At 48.1% G+C, this 23,672-nt stretch overlaps 1 protein-coding gene across 6 annotated transcripts in view; it reads left to right on the forward strand.

Moving 5' to 3' along the window:
- Positions 1 to 23,672, forward strand: part of NOS1 (nitric oxide synthase 1) — a 175,289-nt gene that overhangs the window by 127,653 nt on the left and 23,964 nt on the right. For 4 of the 6 annotated variants that reach the window (XM_070627130.1, XM_070627131.1, XM_070627129.1 and 1 more), the window contains exons 9-20: positions 1,495 to 1,634; positions 3,281 to 3,455; positions 6,480 to 6,581; positions 8,075 to 8,269; positions 8,682 to 8,767; positions 11,104 to 11,248; positions 12,215 to 12,319; positions 12,883 to 12,941; positions 15,661 to 15,777; positions 19,720 to 19,894; positions 22,774 to 22,912; positions 23,348 to 23,426. In XM_070627130.1, coding sequence (XP_070483231.1) covers positions 1,495 to 1,634; positions 3,281 to 3,455; positions 6,480 to 6,581; positions 8,075 to 8,269; positions 8,682 to 8,767; positions 11,104 to 11,248; positions 12,215 to 12,319; positions 12,883 to 12,941; positions 15,661 to 15,777; positions 19,720 to 19,894; positions 22,774 to 22,912; positions 23,348 to 23,426 — 1,517 coding nt within the window. Of the gene's footprint in view, positions 1 to 1,494; positions 1,635 to 3,280; positions 3,456 to 6,479; positions 6,582 to 8,074; positions 8,270 to 8,681; positions 8,768 to 11,103; positions 11,249 to 12,214; positions 12,320 to 12,882; positions 12,942 to 13,932; positions 14,035 to 15,660; positions 15,778 to 19,719; positions 19,895 to 22,773; positions 22,913 to 23,347; positions 23,427 to 23,672 lie in introns of all 6 variants that reach the window. The other 2 variants (XM_070627128.1, XM_070627127.1) reach the window with 1 other exon arrangement.

Below are 23,672 nucleotides of genomic sequence, written 5' to 3' on the forward strand. Positions count from 1 at the left end.
ACCCCATGATTTCGTGTTTCCTCTTTCTCCTGACACAGCAGAAAGAGTCACCCCAGACCTACCCACGTAGTGGGATCTTTTGAAACCCACTGTCCTTGTACTGTGCAATACGGCAGCCACTGGCCACGGTGCCTAGTGAGCACTTGAATTGGGAGTCCAAGTTGAGACGTGCCGTAAGCATAAAATACACACTGGATCTCAAAGACAAAGAACAAAAGAGGGGCTGGCCCCGTGGCCGAGTGGTTAAGTTCGTGCGCTCCGCTGCAGGCGGCCCAGTGTTTCGTTAGTTCGAATCCTGGGCGCGGACATGGCACTGCTCATCAGACCACGCTGAGGCAGCGTCCCACATGCCACAACTAGAAGAACCCACAACGAAGAATACACAACTATGTACTGGGGGGCTTTGGAGAGAAAAAGGAAAAAATAAAATCTTTAAAAAAAAATAAATAAATAAAATAAAAAAAAAAAAGAGAAAGAACAAAAGAGATTGGAAGATATCCCATTAGTAATTTTCTTCTTGATTCCATATTGAAATAATAATATTGTGAATAATATTGGGTTGATCTATTATATTTATTCATAAGTTACACACTTATTGGGTTAATAAACATTTAATTATGTTAAATATCTTTAAATATATTAACATTAATAATTTATTTAATAATTTGTCATTAATAACAAATGGTGATATTTAGTACATTAAATTTTGTTATACAGTATTTGATATATTGGATTAATAAATACATTATGTATTTAATTTTAATGTCAGTTGTATTCTTAAAATATGTTAATATCAATACCTTAGTTAATACAGTATTAGTAAATTAATATAATCAATATATTATGACAAGTAATTATTTAATAATTAAGTAGTATTGAAATTAAAATGTATTATTTAAAAATGAATATATTATTTCATTATACTAACTAGTATAATTAATTAATCTGAATATATTATGTATTTTGCCTGATTTTGTTTGGATTTTTTGTTGTTTTTTACTTTTTTCAATGTGGTGACTAGAAAATTCTAAATCACTTATGGGGCTCGCTTTATATGTCAGTTGGGCAGCTGATCTAACAGGTGCATTGTACGCACTAATTCTAATAGCTCTGCCCTCCTCAAATTTGCTAGATTTTCTTCGTGTCTCAGGGCACCCAGTGCAAACACTGGAGTGGGCGCCTGTGATGTCCCAGGCCCTGTGCCCCAGGGTGCTGGAGACACGACAGTCAGAGTCAGTTGTTGCCCTCTGGGGGTTCCCAGTGGGCAGGGAAGACCTGGTAAACATAACACAGCCCGTGCAGGAGGACACCCTGTCCCCCGGGCCCACGAGAAGTTACGCGAGATACCTATGATGTCAGGGAGGACTTCACGAAGGAGGTGGCCTGGCCCGCAGCCTCCAGGGGATCACGTGGGGATCTCTGCCCCTCCCCCACTGCGGTCGTGTTTGGAGGGTCTGGGGCACCTGGGCGTGACCTGGCGGGGTCTGGTTGCAGATCTGCACACAGCAGGGCTGGAAACCCCCCAGAGGCCGCTTCGACGTCCTGCCACTCCTCCTCCAGGCCAACGGCAACGACCCCGAGCTCTTCCAGATCCCTCCAGAGCTGGTGCTGGAAGTGCCCATCAGACACCCCAAGTAAGAGGGGCTGGCATGCAGTGGGTGAGGGGGGGTGGGCTGGCCCAGGGCCCCTCTCTGCCCATCCCGTATCCCCCTGCCTCTCTCTCCAGCCCAGACAGAGGCTGAAAGGGGGTCTTGGTTCCTATACTCACTGTGGGGCCGGGGCAGACCGGGCTCCCTCGAGAATCAGTAAATCTTCCTTGACCAGCCTGGGGCCCGCCGTCTTTCCTGACTCAGTCTCCCTCCTCACCCCACTCCTGAGCGATCACCCCACATCTGCTCTTCATCCAGCCCCAAGGGCTGGAGGAGCAGAAGCACCCGCCATCTTGTTGTGTGCACAAATTTTAAAGAGAGGGAGCCTTTTAAAACTCTACCTGACCCAGCGTGGGCCAAGTCCAAGAGGAATTTGGAGCCGGGAAGGAGCTGCGAGAGCTGGGGCCAGCAGCACGGGCAGAATGTGCACTTTGAGAGTCAAGGAAATCCACAGGGAGACAGTGGCCCCGGGGACAGAACTGCGGGGGGCACTAGAAAACTCAATTGTCAAGATAAATATCATTTTAATGCAATATTTTAAAAAATCAAAATTAACTCTTTTAAAGATCCATGATGCATAATATTTCAAAATTTAACACACGGGATCCAGCTGAGGGTTGAGAGTTGGGTGGAGCGAGCAAGGTGAATCCTGCAAGTCCAAGGGGGGATCCTGACTTTATTTAAAGTTTCGATGATTTATTCATCACGGACGTTTTTCGCATTAATTTTTATTTTTTTTAAACATTGAATTAATTAAAAATGTTGATAAATATATAAGTAATAATAATGATCATGATGACTGGGTTCGTCGGTGCCCCGTTCATTTTGCGCCCAAGGCTGGTGCCCTAGTCCCAGTCCTGGAGAGGGAGCAATGTCCTGAGGCTCCTCACTCTGCCCCATATCTGGGAACTCACTCAGTCTGCCTGATGACACTTGACCTACATTCATTCATTCATTCATTTGCTCATTCATCACAATCTCTTATTCCCACTCTGGACCAAGCATTGTGTTAGCTTTGGGGCTGACTTGGTCCCTGCCTCCGTGGCGCTTTCGATCTCACAGATATACATCTTACACATATAGTTACCCAAATAATCGCTTAATTCCAATAAAGTCCTGCAAAGGAAATGTTATGGCGCTGAAAGGCATGAAGTCACCTGACCCAACCCAGAGTGAGCATCAGAGCAGGCTTCCCAGAGTAAGCTGCATTTTAGCTGAGAACCAAAGTGTGGCTAAGAGCTGGACAGGCACAGACGGAAGGCAGAAGATCCCAGGAGGAAGGAACTGCCGTGCAAAGGCCCTGGGGTAGGAAGGAACTCAGTGAGACTCGCTTTCTCCTGGACTAACTTTCAGGCTGGGTTTGGGAGATAAACAGCCCCCTAAGGCAGTGGTTCCCAGGCCTGGGTGTCCATCCAAATCACCTGGGAAATGTGTTAAAATGCATATTCTCAGGCCCCAGCTGTGGAACCTGAGATTCCACAGGTCATAAGCAGAGCCCAGGGATCAGGCTCTGACGTGGTCAGTTGGTCAGTTGCTGGCATTCCAGCATCCCCAGACTAAGGCTGTCCCACCCACTGCCTGCCGACGAGGCTCCTGCCCCCTGGCGAGCGGGGCTCTGCTGCTCTCTGCAGGTTTGAGTGGTTCAAGGACCTGGGACTGAAGTGGTACGGCCTGCCCGCTGTGTCCAACATGCTTCTGGAGATTGGCGGCCTGGAGTTCAGTGCCTGTCCCTTCAGCGGCTGGTACATGGGCACGGAGATTGGCGTCCGTGACTACTGTGACAACTCACGATACAACATCCTGGAGGTAAGGTCCCTCCCTGTCACGTGATGGGAAAGCACAGGCAGAGGGGCTGGGCTCGGCAGCCCTTTCCCACAGCTGGGCGTTGGCGCTTGGAAACTGGAAGGGCTTCAAACAGAACCTGCCATCCTGCTGAAGTCCTTGGCGGTTGCAGAGCCGTCTGTGGCGTTAACAATGCATGTGCTATGTGCTGGGCCCTGTGCAAAGTACTTTGCGTGTATTACGTGCCCATTTAATCCTCACCACAACCTTTGGGTATGATAATCCCCCTTTCACAGTTGAGGAAACAGGTCTTTTGGAGGGATGAAGGGACAAGCTCAAGGTCACACAGCTAGCAAGCGGCAGAGCTGGGATGCGAACCCAGTCTGGCTTTGTGGTCCAAGTTCATAACCACTCTGCTACACTGCCTCCCAGCATCAAACCCTGTTAGAGGGGTTTGAGAATGACCTGTGAACTTGGGGCATTTTTTGTCTCTTTTCTGAAAAGCAAGAGAGGAGGGTTGGCAGTGGTTCCCCACCATACGCATCTCTCGGTGAGGGCCTGCTTCCCTCCCTGGCTGAGTCGTCCTCCTCTCCCAGAGAGTGCTGGGGCCGAGTGCTCCCTGGAGCTGAGCTCTGGTGAAGGCATCAGGGTTGCTCTGGTTTTGTCAGCAAATGTTGTTCCTACAACGGTCTGCTGTGGTTGGCCTTGTTTCAAAGAGGGCACTGAGAAACAGAGAAGTTAAGTGCTGGGCCTCTGTCACCCAGTAAACAAGGTACAGAACCAAGATTAGAACCAGCCCCAAGCCTTGGGTTGATGTAGTTAAGATCCGTGGATGTTCACACGGATGGACCTCGAGGGGGTGATGCTGAGTGAAATAAGTCAGACAGAGAAAGACAAATACTGGACGATCCCACATATACGTGGAATCTAAAAAACGCCAATCCGTAAAAACAGAGAGAAGAATGCTGGCTACCAGAGGTCGGGGTGCAGGCATTAGGGAGGAGATGTTTAAGGGTGTAAACTTGCAGCTAAAAGATAAATAAGCTCTGCAGATCTAACACACAGAATAATAATTATAATCAACAATACTGTATTATAAACTTCAAAGTTGCTAAGAGACTGGATCTTAATTGTTCTCACCGCAAAAAAGAAATTATAATTATGTGACATGATGGAGGTGTAAACCAACACTCTGGTGGTAATCATATTGCAATATATAAATGTATCAAATCAACACCTTAAATTCACATAATGTTGTATGTCAGTTACATCTCAATGAAGATAAAAAGTCCGTGGGTGTTAGCCTGGAAACAGAAGCCAGGGGTCCTGAGCCTTGCCACACATTGGATACCTAGGGAACTTTATTATGCGGGGTCCCACTCCCCAGGATTCGGGTGTCCTTGGTCTGGGGTAGGCCCTGGGCATCCGCATTTTTCTAAGCTCCCCAGAAGATTCTACTGGGCAGCCACTGATCTCTACAAACTTCTGGCAAGAAAGGAAAAGACACTTCAGGCAATTTCCATAGATGTGGCTCAAGTTACCTTTGGGGATTTTTTTGGTCACATAGTCTTCTTTTCTGCAACTAAATTGTATTCTTTTAACCAAAATAATGCTGTAGAAGTGACAATAGCATCCTGACTGACTATGCACACTTTCCTCTCTCATAAAATAACTCCAGTTTTATATGTATTTATGTAAAGCAGCAAATTGCATATTTTCTGCATATGTATCACTGCCAATGACCCCCAAGCAGAACCTGATGCCTCAGCCTCAAAGAGTGAATTAATAGGTCTGCTTTCATGATCTCTGCTTACCTTTCGATTGCGAAGAGTAGTCACTGGGTGATTTAAATGACACTCCCTCCCACCCAGCCCTCTGATTCTAGCTGCCATCGTGTACAAATGTTGACAGCTGGAGCTGGGAAGCGATTTCCCTAAACCTGAGACATTGTCGCATTCGAGCTCCGTAATGAGACCTGGCTTCCCACAAGTGACTAGAATTGACAGAGGAAGTGAAAAGCGAGGATCTAATTAATGAATTTTCTACTGGGTCTTCCCCACTCCTGACATCAGCGCCTGCTTCAGCTTGAGCTATAACGTAAATGTCAGGGGTTGTTTTTTCCAGGTAGTTTTTCCAAAGGAGTGAGCTGGCTGGGGAGCAGCTCCAAGGTCTTTGTCATTATGCGTCTGCCTGGGCTCCAGCTCCAAGGCCACCTGGCTCTGTGGGCGTTGGACAAGTCCATGCACCTCTCTGAGTCTCCGTTTCCTCTCTGCCAGATGGAGTAGGCAGGTGTCCCCATGAGCTCAAAGCACCCATGATCCAGATTCCAAATAGTGGCCATTCCAGGGTGGAACAGGATGAGTGGCGAGTTTTTCCTACTACAAAGCAGACCCACACCTCTGCTTAAAAACCCTCCGAAGACACCCCATCCCATTTGGAAGGAAATCCTGACTCCTTGGCGCATCCTTCAAGATCCTGCATGATTCAGTCCTGCCTCTCTCTCTCTCCCATGAGCTCCCCTTGGCTCACTATCCTCCAGATCCACTGGCCTTCCTTCTGTATCTCAGATGGCTCAAGCCTGATCCCACCTCAGGGTCTTTGCACGTGCTGCTCTTTTCTTCCTAGAAGCTTCCCTCCCTTGCTCTGCAAATGTCTTGCTTCTTATCATTTCGTTCTCACCTGGCATCCACCTCCACAGTGGGCCTTCCGTGACTATCCTGGCTCCATTAATCCTGCCACCGTATGCCTCTTCATCCCATTTCCTTGACTTATTTTCTTCCTAGGAATTACACTCATCACAATATTAACCATCTCTCTCCCCCACTGGAAGGTAAACTCAACAATAAAAGGGCCAGCCACTGCTCTCTAGTTTCCTGCTACCAGTAGGTTCTCAATAAACAACCTTGTGAGTGAGTGAGTAATCAGTCCGCCAATGGGTTGATTAACTAATTGAGAAATTCATTGGTGACACCAGCTAGCCCTGCCCCTCTTTAGTCTGAAATCCAGAGGCGCCCCAGCCTGTGAGTCTGTCTTTCCTTCTCCTTTCAGGAAGTGGCCAAGAAGATGAACCTGGACCTGAGGAAGACGTCCTCCCTGTGGAAGGACCAGGCGCTGGTGGAGATCAACATTGCCGTTCTCTACAGCTTCCAGGTAGCGCCAGGGCGCGCATCCCGGCGGTCAGGCCTCAAAGGGGCACCAAACCCTTTCAGAGCCTTGGAGCAGAAGATCAGGAGACCTAGCACCTGGGGGGAGTCTGTCCCCAGGAAGGGTCTGCCCCCATCATGCGTGCCTGCGTCTCCGCTGTGGATCTTGGGTGGGCACCGTTTGAGGCAGAGATGAATAGGTAGGGGAGTGGGTGATGTTGCTTACGATTTTTTAGAACTGAGATGGCAAGACGCCCTCTGTGTCTTGTTGCCTCTCAGGGATTCAGACGATCGCATAACAGAGGCAAATACTCATCATCGTTCTCAGAAGCATATAGGCCCCTCCATGCATGCGGCTCTGTGGTAAATGGTATTAAAGTAGGATGGCTGTAAACTATGTCATCTAAACCATGACGCTTTTGAGAGCAATAATTGTCCCTGCTAATAGCTGTGCCGGGACGATGGGCATAGCTGGGATTCTCCTGGGCAAACCAGGAGACCTATAGTATAAAGGTCGCTCTCTACCGTAGAGACCAGCTCTGTCCTCTGGGGGCTGACCATCTGGGGAGCTAGACCCTCATGGACATCCATGGAAGGCACACACAGACAGTAGAATGAACATAGCAAGTCATGGGTAGACATGGGTATGGACCAGAGGTCCCATGTCTAGAGTAGGGAGAATGGGGACACTGAGGAATATCCCAGGGAAGAGACAGTGGAGATGAGGCGAGGGGGACGGACGTGCCCTCCCTTCTCCCTCAGCCACGGAGGAGCGAGCTTTCCGGAGTTGTTGAAATGATGGAGCGTGGTTTGGTGGACTGGTGGACTGGCGTGAAGACCGGCGAGTCAGAGACAGCAGAGATGAGAGGGAGATGAGTGATTGAAAAGGAAAAGTGCAGGAAGGGGACACGGTTTTGTGGGCAGAGATGGACAGCACTGCTTGGATAAGGTGTGAATCCAAACCAGCCAACCACAGCGGGCCCCGGGGCTGGGTACCCAATGTTCAGGCCACCCGCCTCTGCTGGGATTTCCTTGCTTTCATTTTACTAAACTCATCCTTATGACTTAAAAATTTCTATTTTAGGAGGCTGTGTATCAACACCATAAATGGAGAGCCAATATCAGTTGTCATATTAGGAGGAGAAGTTTAAATGTAAATAAATACACAACACAAGGAAGACGAAGCCAAGTTGTTGAATTCTAGCTAGATAAGAGAGAGGTTCCTCTCTCTTATTAAAAAAAAAAAGAGAGAGAGAGAGGGGTGAGAGGGAGGAAAGAGGAAGATTGGGAAGAGAGGCGTTAAAGACACATTAGCACCAACAGAGACTTTCTCCTGGGTGTAATCAGAAGGATTGAAACAGCAGTGTGGAGAATCACTTTATACCGCCTAAAATCATCTCCAGGACCAGCCTTTGGGAACCACTGCTCTATGGGGGAGGGAGTCCCAAAATACCCCAGCTTCTCTTACCTCCTGACTCCTTGTCCCCTCTCCTCCCACAGAGTGACAAAGTGACCATCGTTGACCACCACTCTGCCACTGAGTCCTTCATCAAGCACATGGAGAATGAATACCGCTGCCGGGGGGGCTGCCCCGCTGACTGGGTGTGGATTGTGCCCCCCATGTCTGGAAGCATCACCCCTGTCTTCCACCAGGAGATGCTCAACTACCGGCTCACCCCCTCCTTCGAATACCAGGTCCTGCCCCGTCCCTGCTTCTTTTCGGGCTAAGTCTTCAATATCTGGTGTGTGGGTTATGCTTAGAGCACATCTCAGTTCAGACTAGCACTTTGAACACTCGGTAGCCAACGTGGCTAGTGGCTACCGTGTGGGACGGCACAGCTCTAGCTGGAAGGCTGATGGAGCCGAAATGAGTAGTCTGGGGTCACAGGAGACTGTTTGAGAGGGACTAAGAGTGGGTGGGAAGGTGTAGCAGGACAATGCATGGAGGCTGGACCGGCCACTCTGTCCTGGTCGCCACTGGCAGAATCACTCCCTTAAGGGGCTGGGGACTGGGCATGGGTGGGCAGCCACAGCCCCCAGGGAGTCCTGAGCATCTCCAAAGAGGACCCACATTCCCTTGCTGCTGACCATAGTCCTCTCTTTCCAGCCTGATCCTTGGAACACCCATGTCTGGAAGGGTACCAACGGGACCCCCACAAAGCGGCGAGCCATCGGCTTCAAGAAGCTGGCAGAGTAAGTCTCCTGGACTTGGAGCGGGGGGAGTAGATGTGCCCAAAATCTCAGAGAGCCCCAGGAAAGGAGGCAGGCCAGGTGCTTGTGCCTCTGACCTCTTGTGTGATGTGATTTCTCCATTTTCTCCAACCCCCTGCGCCTTCTTTGTCTCAGAGTATGGGATGTGAATGTCGCCACAACTCTTCCCCCACCCCAGCCTCCCTTTCCTTGCCCCATTTTCCTAAATTCTTGTCCTGGAGGCAGTGGTGTGTTGGTAAAACAGCTCTCTGAATAATAATAATAGTCATAGTAATAATAGTAATAATAGGTTTGTAACGTTGGCCAATGTCCATGGTGTAAATATTCCCACTATGGGCAATTTCATGTCAACAAGAAGTCACTGAACCCAGAGCAGAGGGGAGCTGGGATGAGCCGGCTCCAGCACACCGCCGCCTAGAGGGGGCTCTCGTCCAGGCCTGAACTCTATCTTCACTCACTCATTCATTTATTCATTCATTCAGCCAACAAATAAATACTGAGCGCCTACTCTGTGCCAGGCACTGTGCTAGGCTCCAGGGATGCCATGATGAGCCAGATGAATGTGGTCCCTGCCCTCATGAAGCTCGCAGCCATTCATTTGTCAAAGAATCAAACAAATACGGTAAACGTTGCGAGTGCCATTGGGAACACTTCATGGCCGCAAATTAGACTTAACCAAGTTGGGGAGGGTAGAGAGGGCTTCCTTCAGGAGATGACAACTGAGCTGAAGAGATGACTTAATTGACAAAGAAGGGAGGGAAGCGGGTTATGGACCAAGACCACTGAAGAGCGATTGCCCTGAAGAGTGCATGGATAGCCAAGGGACCAGCTGACAAGTGGGATGGAACCAATGACAATGATCCAATGGGGATGCCAGCCTTCTCCTAAAAAAAGAGAGCCCCACTGGTCCATTGAGCACAGACCCCTTGTTTGGAGCTCGCTTTCTGGCAGAGGAGCTGGGTATGCACTGACTTCCTTCCTTTCTTCCCTCAGCCCCCTTGCACCCAGAACTCTCTACATATGGCAGCTAGTTGTGCAAAAAGTGCCGTCCATGCCATGGACCCATGAAGCAAGATACTGGTGGGCCTTGCAGGGACTCAAACCTAGGTCCTGGCTCCATTAATATGGCCCATGGCATCTCTCTCCCTCTCTCCTAACCCCATCTTCCAGCCAAGCAGGAACATATCAGCAGCCATTCTTTCCCTAACGAGAGAATCACAAATATTCGCAGGGAGGGCAGTGTTTGGCTTCAGTTCAGTTCAGCTGTCTCTGGGGGAAGAAGGGAGGGAGAAATCTAAAACGTTAATTGCACTATTGCATTTGGGGTGGAAACAATGGGAGTTAATTATAGATGCCTTTTTCTGCTCCCATCATTCAAAGGGAACCCTCCAGGCACCTTTTATTCTTTTCCATTTCTCCCTCCTAGCTGGAGTGCTCCTGCAGCGTGGGTGGTTTCCCTGATTCTAAAAAACGAGGAATTTGCCACCAATAATCCCCAGGTGGAGGTAATTAGCTATTTGTCTACACTGAGAGCTGGATCAGGGATGCTCGCTCAGAAGGAGAGTCTGGGCCTCTCGCCTGTCTGCTAGCCCCATGCCCTCCTAGGCAGGGAGGAAGGAACTCTGGTTCTGAATTCTCCATTTAGCTAGAAAGAGCCTAGACTTGCCATTTAAACTCTCCAAGGCTTTGATGTAGCAGCATCTTTAAAATTCAGTCCTTCTTTTGAGAGATGCACATTTAGTGCCCACTGGGTATCGAGTTCTGTGCAAGACCCTGGATGTGCAAGGCTGACTGAACCAGACCTGTTCCTTCCTTTGGGGATCTGTAAACCTCTAAAATTCCTTTTAACTCAACACATGGTGATTTCTTAGTGATTTGTTCCTCTCTCTCTGACACGTACACACACGAATGTAAGCCCCATGACAGCTGCTTGTCCATAGCTGCGTTCCTCAGCTGCTATAACAGTGCCTGGCACATAGATAAGCACTCAACAAACATTTGAGGAACGAATGAATGAGTGAATGAGTGAAGGATCATCTTTGGGGGTGATGCTTGGTAAACCAAGGTTCTCAAGCCGGGACTCGATCCATCAAGTAACAGACTAACAGAACTAACCAACCATTTTAGCTCATGACTAGTTGCTCTGGAGGGAGTTCATAAAGGGGTGAGTATGGTGCCTAAACTCAGGCCTGCTCTGTCCATGCCACCATCAAAGACCAGGAGAGCAAGTTGTCTCCTGTTTGTGTCATGGGTCATGGTTCTGCCCCAAAGGCCCAGCCTGGCATTTCCCATTTTCCTCTCCATTCTCTTCCCCGCAGAGCCGTCAAGTTCTCGGCCAAGCTGATGGGGCAGGCAATGGCCAAAAGGGTCAAGGCGACCATCCTTTACGCCACAGAGACGGGCAAGTCGCAGGCCTACGCCAAAACCTTGTGTGAGATCTTCAAACACGCCTTTGATGCCAAGGTGGGTGGGGGCAGTGCCTGCTCTCGGGCCCCTCGTGGTAAATAAGGGGAGAGAGGGAGGTCACCGGGCAAGAACCCTTTGAGAATGGGTGAAAGCACTTTGGAAGGTGCCCGTCAGCATGCATGTACACATCTGCATAAATTTCAGGGGACCGCGTTGCCCCTGTCCCTGTGAGCCCTCCAGGAGTCCAGAAGTCACAAAATGAAACCCCCATGTATAGAGAAAAATGTTAGAAAGTTTATGAAAAACTGGAGTCAGTTTCGAAACTCTACATTAAATATAGTTTAATGGGTTTCTTTGCCATAGGACCTCTCAGAGCCTTTCATGTGCAAGTATGTGTTATGATCTCCAAAAGAGGAGGGGAGAGAATGTGAATGTTTCCCAAACATTTCATGGCTCACTTATTTTCAAGGACCATCTCAGGAGACAGGGCTTCCCTAGAACCCACTTTGGGAAACGTTGCTCAAGTGATGCTAAGATATAAGCCAGCAATTTTTCCCTGAAGCAGGGGTCTCAGACTCGTTTGGCCCAGGTCCTCCTCACTGCTGGAGGGAGGATAAGAAAGGAGGCTGAGCAGACTGGGTCAGACCCAGCCATCGTTCCCAGCCTAAATGTGGTCAAGAAGATTCCAGGATCAGTTGATTCTAAGAAGCTCAAAGGTCTCAGTCAAGATCTGTCTCTACTGGCAGCTGACCCCTTGTAACATTGCCCCAGATTCTCTATGGCCCTTCAAGCCACAGTGACCACAGAAAGGCCCCACACCACCAAAAAGCTTTTAGTTCTACCCAGTTGAGCCCATTGAAATTGTGATGCCCAGAACTTTCGTTCTCCTTCCGAAGGAGATGGCTCAAGATGGCTCACCATTTTCCTCTCTCTCTCTTTCTCCTTCCCCCATCACTTTTGGTTCTTTCTCATCACCTTCCTCCTTCCTCTCCCTCCACCGTTCCTTCGCCCTCTCCCACCTAGGTGATGTCCATGGAAGAATATGACATTGTGCACCTGGAACATGAAACTCTGGTCCTGGTGGTTACCAGCACCTTCGGCAATGGAGACCCCCCTGAGAATGGAGAGGTGAGCTGAGCTTTCAGCGGTTCTAGCGTGTGTTTCCATCAGTGGGAGGAAGAAGGGGCAGAAGCTAGACCTCCTATTCAGTAGCAAATCCTCCCAGAGGCCTCAAAGCCGGTGACTTCAATTTGAATCCAAGTTCTGCAAAGATTGGACAATTGCGTGTCCTCAGTCTATTGGTGTCCACCGACTAGCTGATCCCGGGTGAAAATGTTGTCACCTGAGTGAATTACTTCTTTGGAATGGATGCTCCAATCAAGAGCTTGGTGTCCCTTGCTCCAGATAAGAGGAGTGGGGACAATATATTTATAGAGAGAAAGCCCCGAAGGGGATTTGTATGCTGAGGGTGGAGGAGCCCACAGCTGTAGTCCTTTAAAGAGCTGGCCTTTCCACGTGCATGTGCAGCTCAAGCGTTGCTGCCCAGCCCGCGCCCCTGAGCGTCTCTGACATCCTGAGACCCAGGCATCAGCTCCTCTTTGGCCACCTAGGACCCTAGGTCCTCAGCACCCGACCATCTGCCAGGTTTGATGATACGAGCTTCACATCCCACTCATCTCTTTTGCCTCTAGAAATTCGGCTGTGCTTTGATGGAAATGAGACACCCCAACTCTGTGCACGAGGAAAGGAAGTAAGTGGATGACCCTCCAGTGTCACAGGACATCCCATGGGAGTAACTGAAAGTTGTCTTTTGGCACCTAGTGTTCACATTTGAGTTCTGGATGGCAGTTGTGACCGACCTAAGGTCCATTTGTGACCTATTTTAGCCGGTGGGTGTCTGCGGCCCACATTTTGATGACTAGGAGGTCTTGGTTTGGTCGCCTTACAGCCATGTGCCTCACTTTCTTTTTCCACCAAATAGGGCTTATTATACCTGCCTGAACTTTCTAATTTGTGAGAAGAAAATTAGAAAATAGATGGAAGCGTCTTGGGAAAAATGAAGAGCTCTGTGTAAATATCAGCTCTTATTATCTCCTCCCCCTTTGGAAACATACATTCAAAGTCGGTGAAATGAACTTGTTTCCGTAGAACTTTTCCATTTGATGCTCATGGCAGAGTTGCAGCTTATGTAGAGTTGAGTCCAAAAGATACCTCGTTAGACGAAAAATGCCTGCAGTCCAAAGATGTTCATGGTGAAATTACATCTAACACGGGGTTGGGTCCTAAAGATGTTTTGTAAGATGACAAACACCTGTAATCAGAATTACCCTTGAAAAGGCCTTAAAGCCCCCATAAAGTAGAGAACATATGGCGCATGCATACTGAGCTGCCTGTCAATGAGGCCAGCGCAGCGTCTCCTCCAGCGTGGAGCAGAGCCCCGTGTCTTAAGTCGAGCATCCAGTGCCAAAGCTGGCTGGTGTTTGGAGGCTGTGTTACACAGACAATCCCTCCTGGTTTTCTTTTAGCCAAGAACGTGTTGCCAAACTCACATACACTCCACATCCAGGAGATGCACCATAGCTGAGTCCCTTGTGGGCAGCCCTTGTTCTGTGCCCAGTGCCAGCTTCTTAGTGCTCACTCTCTCTGCCCCTCTCCTTCCCACTCATCCTGGTGGTCTCCAGCTGGCTCCCCCTCACCCCTCCTTCAGGGAGAGATAGGGCACCATCCATTCTCCCCTCTAGGTACCCGGAACCCTTGCGTTTCTTTCCCCGTAAAGGGCCTCCCCTCCCCCGAGGTGACACAGAAGTCCATGGTCTGGCTGCAGCCCGTGACAGCCAGCGCAGGTAGAGCGTGTGTGCGCATGCATGGGTATGCCCTGTGTTTGTGTGTAGCTGTGTGTGCATATGTGTGCCTGCATGCCCAATGCCGGAGCATCCAAGGCCACATCTGAGTCTCAAAGAGACCTGAGTTCTAATCCAGGCTGTGCCACTAACTCACGAAGCAAGCTTGAGCAAGCCGCTCGACCCCTCTGAGCCTCAGTCTTTCTCATCTGCCAAATGGGGAGAAACTATCTCTGCCCCGACCACCTCTGGGAGCTGTTGTGTGGACCAAAGGATAACAACGAAGCATTTGGAAAAACCTCATACAAATACATGTGCTGGTATTTTTATCTCACAACCAGCAACCATCCCTCCCACACTAAGAACACAGCCACCCCCTGATATGTTGCCTGACTTATTTGGAGAAGTGACTCAATGTGCGACTATTTTAGGGCAGAAAATACACTTACGTATATTTAGAACTCTCCTGATGCTGGAGCGAAAACTTTGAAGAACATCCAGCTTAGAAACTCTGCTGCCAGAACGCGCAATTTCTTTTTTTGTCTGTTGCACTCAGATTTGTGTGTTGAGTTTTTGTGTTTTGTTTGTTGGGGGAGGGGTGTCTTTTTGGTTTGGAGGTTTTTATTTTTTTGGTCTTGGGGATTTGGTTTTGGTTTTATGTTTTGTTTTTGCCTTTTCTGAGAATAAAACTTACCGCTTTCAGAGGAAAACTTGGAAAGCGGATTTTTGTTTTATTCTCAAATCTCCTGAGTCTCTCATGCTGAGGTCTGAGTCCAATGACATCTTCTTTCCCCTTCTAAACAATTTAATAAGAAATCCAATCTCTTTTCATGCCATGTGCCAATGCTGAACTTTTTTCATCTTTACTTGAAATGTGAGATGTGACAGACCCTTCAAATGTCTAAGGACCACAGCTTTATGGGAAGAGAGTGTTAAACGGGTTGTTCAACACCATGCAAGAAAACCTTCTATGATGATGTAAATATTCTGTGTCTGTGCCATCCGATGCGACAGCCACTAGCCACACGTGGCTATTGAGCACTTGACATGAGGCCAGTGCAAGTGCGGACCAGAATTTTTCATTGCATTTAAGTTGAGTTGATTTAGCTTTAAATTTAAATAGCCACACGTAGCCGAGGGCTACCATACTGGACAGCACAAGTCTAGTTCCTGGCTACTCAAAGTGAGGTCTGGGGGCCCGCAGCTTCAGCATCTCCTGGGAGTTTGTTAGAAATGCAGACTCTCGGGCCTGCACCAGACCTGCTGAACCAGAATCTGCATTTTAACAGGCTGATTCTTGTGCACTTTAAAATTGGGGAAGCCAGGAACTCTGGTCTGATGGTCTGTTCTATTCCTGACTTCTTGCTGATTAAATCCTTTTGACTGGTTCTCAAGTTTCCTGAGTCGAGTGTGGTCAGATAGCGCCAAGCACAGGTGGCTAGCTGTATCATTGTGGTGGGCGAGGGTATGTTGATATGTTCCAGAAGAGGCCATAGGAGTGTTATGGTTTCACTCAACATGCAAGAGAAGGTGCCAGAAACAGGACTGATAATTTGAAGATCCATGAGGATGTTGACTTCAGGTCGGGGCTCCAAGCCAGAGCTCACAGACTCTCTTTCGTTTTGCCAGGAGCTACAAGGTCCGATTCAACAGTGTTTCCTCCTATTCCGACTCCCGCAAATCATCGGGCGATGGGCCAGACCTCAGAGACAACTTTGAGAGTACCGGGCCCCTGGCGAATGTGAGGTGAGCAAGGGTCCCAGGGCATCGGGGAAGATGAAGGCTCTTGGGGAAGTGGACATTGCTGCAAAGTGGGCTCTTCGTTAGGGGGTCTCCCATCCATTCCATTCATCCCTGGAACACCCAGCTCCACCCTGGCTTCACCTGACTCTTCCTATACCCACTTCCTCAGAGCCCCATCACCTGTGTTTCACCCCATCATCAGTCCCTCATTTGTGCCGAAGAATGTTAATCCCTAGAAATTGCTCAATGAGCTGCCCTTCCCAAGTGATATGTTTTACACTTAATAGAAGCTTCTGGAAACACCTTGCCATGACCCAGTGGTTCTCAACCCTGGATGCTCATCAAAATCAGTTGGAGATGTTTGCAACGTACTAAGAACCAAGCCCCACATCCAGAGATTCTGATGTAATTGGTGTAGAATTGGGCCCAAGCACTGATCTTTTTTCTCAGTCTCCCCAGTTGATTCCAACGTGCACTCAGATTTGCAAAAAACTGATCTAACCCCATATTTCCCAGAGTGTGGTCACATACCAAGAGATAATTTTAGGTAGTCCATGGGCAGATATTTTGTATTTCAACCATTGTGCATTCAATTTAGCGGGTATTTGGAGGGAAACAAGACTGGATGTCAAACCCTTGGTTTCACAGATATTGGTCAAGATGAGGCTGATGTAGGCAGTGTCCAGGCCTGGCCATGAACCTCTCAGACCTTCACTAACCGAACCTCCTCCACACCTGCTCAGGACAATGCTTAACAGACAGCACAGATCAGAGGGTTCCCAGATATTGAAGTGTTATGTCCATCAGCACACTTTTTAATAGACCCATTTTTTTAAGGCAGTTTTAGGCTCACAGCAAAATAGAGGGGAAGGTACAGAGATTTCCCGTATACCCCTGACCCCGCAACACGCACAAACAGCATCCTCCACCATCAGTATCCCCCACCACAGTTAAAACGTTAAAACGTTAAAAGTACGTTTGACCAACTGATGAACCTACAGTGACACGTCATTATCACCCGGAGTCCGTAGTTTACATTGGGATTCACCCTTGATGTGGTACATTCTGAGTTTGGACATCAGTGTATTTTTTGGCTTGACGTTGAAACATCGGTTCTGTGGTTTGACAGTCAGACCCATTTTTCCCTTACTAAACCTATCGTGGCTTAAAACAGGGGTTGGCAAACTACAGCCGTGGGCCAGATCCAGCCTGATCACTGTATATTTTTGTACAACCTGTGAGCTAAGGATGGTTTTCACTGATGAACACTTGCAATTCATTTGGTGCTAGAAAACATTACCTTTAAACCCCAATTAAGCAAAATGTTATCCTCCCCCCAAAATTCCATTCTTCTCACTAGTAGACATATATTACTAAAAAATTGTATTCAATAATTGTTATAGTTTGGGGCTGGCCCTGTGGCCGAGTGGTTAAGTTCGCACGCTCCGCTGCAGCGGCCCAGGGTTTCGCCGGTTCGGATCCTGGGCGTGGACATGGCACCGCTCGTCAAGCCATGCTGAGGCTGCGTCCCACATGCCACAATTAGAAGGACCCACAACTAAAATATGCAGCTGTGTACTGGGGGGGATTTGGGGAGAAAAAGCAGAAAAAAAAAAAAAGATTGGCAACAGTTGTTAGCTTAGGTGCCAATCTTTAAAAAATAAATAAATAAATAATAATTGTTATAGTTTAATTTTGCCAATGAAAAAAGTGTAGGAATTTGTTTTCTTTCTTGTTCTATAGGTATCTATATAATAACTTCAATTTTGCTTCTTGGCCTACAAGCCAAAAAATATTTACTATCTGGCCCCATAAATAATAAGCTTGCCAACTCCTGGTTTGGAGGTTTCAAGTAGGAATTTTGAAGTCGTAAGGTGAAGAATGCGATGGCAATGTCCATCTGGGAGGTGGCTGTGGTGTGGGCCTTCCAGTGCGTCGGGAAGCATATTAATGAGTTAATCACCTGAGCCATCTGTTAGTGAACACAAGTGGGTTTGATGCACCAGTGAGTACAAATTAAAAGCAAGTTAAATGGTGCTAACAAGTAACTAACAGTAATGGTGGGATTCAAGTATGGCAGACGTCATGAACATGAATACTGGAGTTTTGGGGAACGAGGCCTTGACCACAAGGCCTGACTAGTACTGGGAGTTTCCAGATCGGTGTTCGGCGAAGGCTGAGGGGGATGGCTTGGGGCAGAAGTGCTCCTTCCTGGCACCCCTCTGACCAGTCCCCTGCGGCACCAGCTCTCTCTACCAGTCAGGCCACCCCCTGCAGGAAAGGTGAGCTATCCAGTTCCAGGAAGATCATGGGTGGAGGAGTGATGGGGAAACACTGCTGAATCCCACATCATTTCCTTGGAAAGGCTCCAGAGCCCCAGGGAAAGGAGGGCCGGAAAGAAGCGGAGAGTGAAATGAGAAAGCATGACTGTGGATTTGAAAAGTGTGGTATTGACCCATGTTAACCTTCATTTGACCTGTGAGACACCTGGACCCATCTCAAGTTCATTCTCCAGTGACAGAGAGTCCCTTCCCAACTTCCCCCACCTCCTTCCCTCATCCCCCCGTCTCAATCTGTCACCACCTCGGCCCCATGATCCCTAAAAAGAGATTCAGGGGCAGAGGCAGCCTCTGTATGGGATGGTTGAACAGCTCCACACCTTGGCTTGTCTGAGGTGACAGTCTACAGCAGAACATACCGACCTGGGAAAGAAGTGGGGTGGAGTGTTCTTGTCCCACTTGTGAACTCATCGCTCCAGTTTCAATGAAGTCAAGACCCACAGCCGGGACCAAGCCCGAGAAGTGTGACACAAAATGTCTGTAGGACTGTGAATTAGCAAGAGGTCCACCTGGGACATGGCCCTCCACTTCCCAGACTTCAGTCAAAGCAGCCCCACCTCCACGCAGAGAAAAATCCTATCAACTTCTCTCCCACTGCTTCAAACACCAACATTTTCTTGACAGTATCTATGCAAAGAGGGTTTGTGAAGCAAATTAATTTCACGGACATTGCAAGGGGCGGAGCCAGCATATTTGTAAATCTTCCCCCGCTTTTAGAAGAACCTGTTTACACACCAACATTTGATGTGTTAATGACAAGTCCTCCTGATCTTCTCGTTAATACAGGTCCCTGAGGACCTCTATGTGACAGTTCTCATTATCTTTGTACTTAAAACTAATCTCATTTGCTAGAATTATAAAACTTGTAGAATTCAAACCTTTTGATAATGTAGACTCATTTCCCCAATGAGTCCAGCTTAGAAAGGGACACGGAAGAAACAGCCAATGGTTCCAGGTCATTGCCATCCCTAACTTACCCTCCTTAGGACCAATGGGGAATTTTTTCCTGAGGACAGTAAAACCTAGCAGAGACCAGAAGGAAGCGACAAGAGGCCTCGGGGGCTCCCAGGTTTAAAGATGGCCTTCCCCAGTGGGGCCTTGGGATTGCCTGACCTCCGTGGGCTAAACGTAGTCCCTCTGGAGATACCAGATGTATGAGTCTGCTCTGGCGGCCATAACAAAATACCACAGACTGAGTGGCTTCAACCACAGAACTTTATTTCTCACAGTTCTGGAGGCTGGAAATTCAAGATCGTGGTGCCAGTAGGATTGGTTTCTGGTGAGCCCTCTCCTTCTGGCCTGCAGATGGCTGCCTTCTCATCGTGTCCTCAGACGGCCTTTCCTCTGCACATGCTGGGAGGGAGAGAACGTCTCTGGTGTCTCCCCCTCTTCTTACAAGGACATCAGTCCTATTGGATTAGGGCCCCACCCTTCTGACCTCCTTTAACTTCAGTTACCGCCTTAAAGGCTCCATCTCTCAATACAGTCACATTGGGGGTTGGGACTTAAATATATGGGACGGGGGGGCATAGTTCCGTCCATAACACCTGACACCCCCCACAGCCCCACAGTCCCCTGGCATGAACTTCTGTTGTCTCCTCGGCAGGTTCTCAGTGTTCGGCCTTGGCTCGCGGGCCTACCCTCACTTCTGCGCCTTTGGACACGCCGTGGACACCCTCCTGGAAGAGCTGGGAGGAGAGAGGATCCTGAAGATGAGGGAAGGCGACGAGCTCTGTGGGCAGGAAGAAGCTTTCAGGACCTGGGCCAAGAAGGTCTTTAAGGTAACCATCGCTCAGATCTCAGAGACTCCGGAGGAGAAGTCGTGCCCCGCAAGACCCCCAGAGACAAAGTGCCTAAGCCATCAGAAGTAGAAGAAACTTGAGGGAATTCCCGGGACTTCCCACATTTCTCCAGCCAGGGTACAGCTTTAAACAACTCAGATGATTTTGGGTGGTCTTAAAACACACGTTTTCTACCTAGAATCCAAACTCCTGCATTATGGGTAAGGAGTTAGTCTATACAAAATTACGGAGTCTTGGAATTTCAGGGCTGGAAGGAATCCCTCCGTCACTCACATTTGGCAGACAAGTAGACAGAAAACACAGAGTTGGTGATACCAAACCGGGAGGCCATGCCACGACCTGGAACTCAGATCTCACCAATTTGTCTACTTTGACAAGCTGATTCCTCTTGTGCTGGATCTTCATCCAGCAGCCACTAGCCACCTGTGGCTACTTAAATTTAAATTTAAACTAATTAACATTAAATATCATGCATGGATAAATACATGTAGTGTGTCTGTACAATGGAATATTATTCAGCCATTAAAAAGGAATGGAGTGCTGACACATGCTACAACGTGGATGAACCTTGAAGACATGGTGCCAAGTGAAAGAAGCCAGTCACAAAAGACCACATAGTGTATGACTCCATTTATGTGAAATGTCCAGAAGAGGCAAATGCAGAGAGACAGGAAGCAGATTAGTGACTGCTAGCAGTTCAAGGGAGTGGAAAATGGGAGTGACTGCTAAGGGGTAGAGGGTTTCTTTGGGGTGACAAAAATGTTCTGAAACCGGATAGTGGTGATGGTTGCACAACCTTGCAAATATGCTAAAAACCACTGAATTATATATTTTTAAGTGGGGAATTTTATGTTATATGAATTCTCTCTCTGTATATATACATAAGACTGTACATATATAAAACAATATAGAGAGAGAATATAACTATATAAATATATGTTATATTTTAATTATGTATTAATTTTATATATAAATTAGCTAGAATTAAAAATTCCATTCCTTGGCTGCACTAGCCACATTGCATGTGCTCAGTAGCCACAAGTGACTGGTAATTACCATATTACAGCATAGAACATTTCCGTCACATTAGAACATCCTGTCCAACACGCTATTCTAGATATGAGGTCACAAGAGAGTAAATAAATAGCGGCCTTCTCTCTGCATGTGGGACATGATTCAGTTGGCCATCCTGGACACACAAAAAGGCAAGGAGTGTGGACCCACCCCCTTTCCCTGCTCCTGTTTGGGCCCTGGGATGTATTCTCATCAGCGGCCCCGGGAGAAAGGGGACTATGCAACCTCCTGTCACTCAGCTGACACTTCACTCTGCACGCAAATGCAGGTAGAGAGCAAAAGGGGAAACTGAGGCCCCTGACCTGTAAGGATATCTATGCGGGGAGGCTGTGTCAGTAGACAAGGAGAGTCGAGATAACATGGCTTTCTCATGCCTTGAGATAATTGTGTGGTTCTATCAGCAAACTCCAAACACCCCAGAAGCCGGACCTGTTACAAGCCATGAACACTTTAGCTATCGCCCCCATCCTCTCACGCCACCCCCAGCCCTGACAACCACTAATCTACTTTCTGGCTCTATAGATTTGCCTGTTCTGGACATTTCATATGAATGGAATCATATAATATGTAGTCTTTTGTAACTGGCTTCTTTCTCTTTAGCATACTGTTTGCAAGGTTCATCCCCATCGTAGCACATCTCAGGACTTCATTGCTTTTGGTGGCCAAATAATATGCCATCGGGTGTAGATACTAAATTTTGTTCACCATTCATCAGTTGATAGACATTTGGATTGTCCGAAAATCAACACGAGGCCAAAAATTGGTAAAAGCCACCCTTGAAAACCTTTGAATTATCTATCCATGGCTTTATCTCAAGAAACCTGAAGTCCAAACAGTAATTCTTAGGGTCACTAAAGTTGGAGAACTTATGAACTTGTCAAAAAGAAAAAGAAAAATTTATATGCTGGTACTCAAACATTCAGTGTATTCTGCTTTTAGTATAATTTTTTAAATCTTTAGAGGAAGATGGATCGGAAATGCCAAGGTGTTTACTTTCCTGTTTAATGTTCAGCCTCTACACATGTTGGTTTTAGGAACAAATGACATAATAGACTTACATATTAAATAGAGGTTACATCCTAAAGTCAATAGTAAATGTGCTATGTCCAGCACATCAAAGACACTCAAAACATATAGGATGGATTAGTGGATGGATTGATGGATGATTGGGTTGTAGGGAGGTGGGTGGATGGATGAATGGATGGGTAGGTAGACGGCTGGGTGAATGAGTGGATGGATGGATGGATGGAAGGACGGAAGGAAGGGTGGGTGGGTAGGTAGGTAGGGAGATGGAGGGATGGGTAGATGGACAGAAGCAAGGGTGGGTGGAGGGATGGATGGATGGGTGAATCGGTGGGTGGATGGATGGATGGGTGGTGGGATGGATGGATGAATGGATGGATGGATGGATAGATAGATGGATGGATGAATGGGCAGGTGGATGGATGGATGGATAGGTGGATGGATGGATGAATGGGTGGATGGATGGATGGATGGCTAGGTGGATGGATGGATGAATGGGTGGGTGGATGGATGGATGGATAGATGAACGGATGGAAGGAAGGAAGGAAGGGTGGATGGGTAGGTAGGGGAATGAAGGAATGGATGAAAGGATGGGTGAATGGATGGATGGATGAAAGGAAGGGTGGGTGGGTAGGTAGGGGGATGGAGGGATGGATAGAAGGATGGGTGGATGGATGGAGAGATATGCCATGACTTGGAGTTGTTGGGGAAGAGTCCCTCTGGGCTGAAAGAGATCACTGAAAGCCATGTGTGTGCCACAGGCGGCCTGCGATGTGTTCTGCGTGGGAGACGATGTCAACATTGAGAAGGCAAACAACTCCCTCATCAGCAATGACCGCAGCTGGAAGAGGAACAAGTTCCGCCTCACCTATGTGGCTGAAGCTCCGGAACTCACACAAGGTACCTCCCACCACCCTCCCAGGGAGGCATTCATGGCAATGGGGAAAAGACAGGTGCTCTCGCTTCTGAAAGGCACTTAGAGAAGGTGGGGTTCATTGCCCGCTCCCCCTTTAGTGCCGTCCTCCCAAAATGAATACGCTGCTCCTGCCCCCTACTCAGGAAAACATGTGCTTGAAGCTTCTCTCTCCACCAGTATGCATGTTACCTCGAACCATCCTCTTCTCAACTCAGTTCAAGCAGATTTGCTTTTTGTTCTGCATTAGCCACAACTACCCCACCCACCCCATCCACTGCCTGCCTGACCTCTTTTCTTTACTTCTTCCCCTCACTCCAGAGGACACTGGAAGTGTGCGTAGAGGGTCCATAGAAGCAGGAGACTTTTTATTGACAGCTGTTTAACCCATCTCAGGAAGACTGTCGTTTTTCTCCCTGTAGGTCTATCCAATGTCCACAAAAAGCGGGTCTCAGCCGCTCGACTCCTCAGCCGCCAAAACCTTCAGAGTCCTAAATCCAGGTAGGAGCATCGCGCTACTCACCTCTGCTCCAGGTGCCCCCCACGATGAGGGAGGAGCCCTTGTTGACTCCGAGGGCTGGCTCCCTAATTCCAGACCATTCCAAGTGTCATCAAGCCCCCCTTGCTGCTTTGTAGCATCTGGGTTTTCTGCTTTCTCTTTGCCAAGCTCTGACCCGGAGAGATGGGAAAAGGAGAGCGTGATGATCATTGTGGAAAGAGGAAAGAGAAAGGGTTTGCAAAGAATCC

Source organism: Equus przewalskii, chromosome 7, assembly GCF_037783145.1.
Source record: "Equus przewalskii isolate Varuska chromosome 7, EquPr2, whole genome shotgun sequence".
Taxonomy (NCBI): domain Eukaryota; kingdom Metazoa; phylum Chordata; class Mammalia; order Perissodactyla; family Equidae; genus Equus; species Equus przewalskii.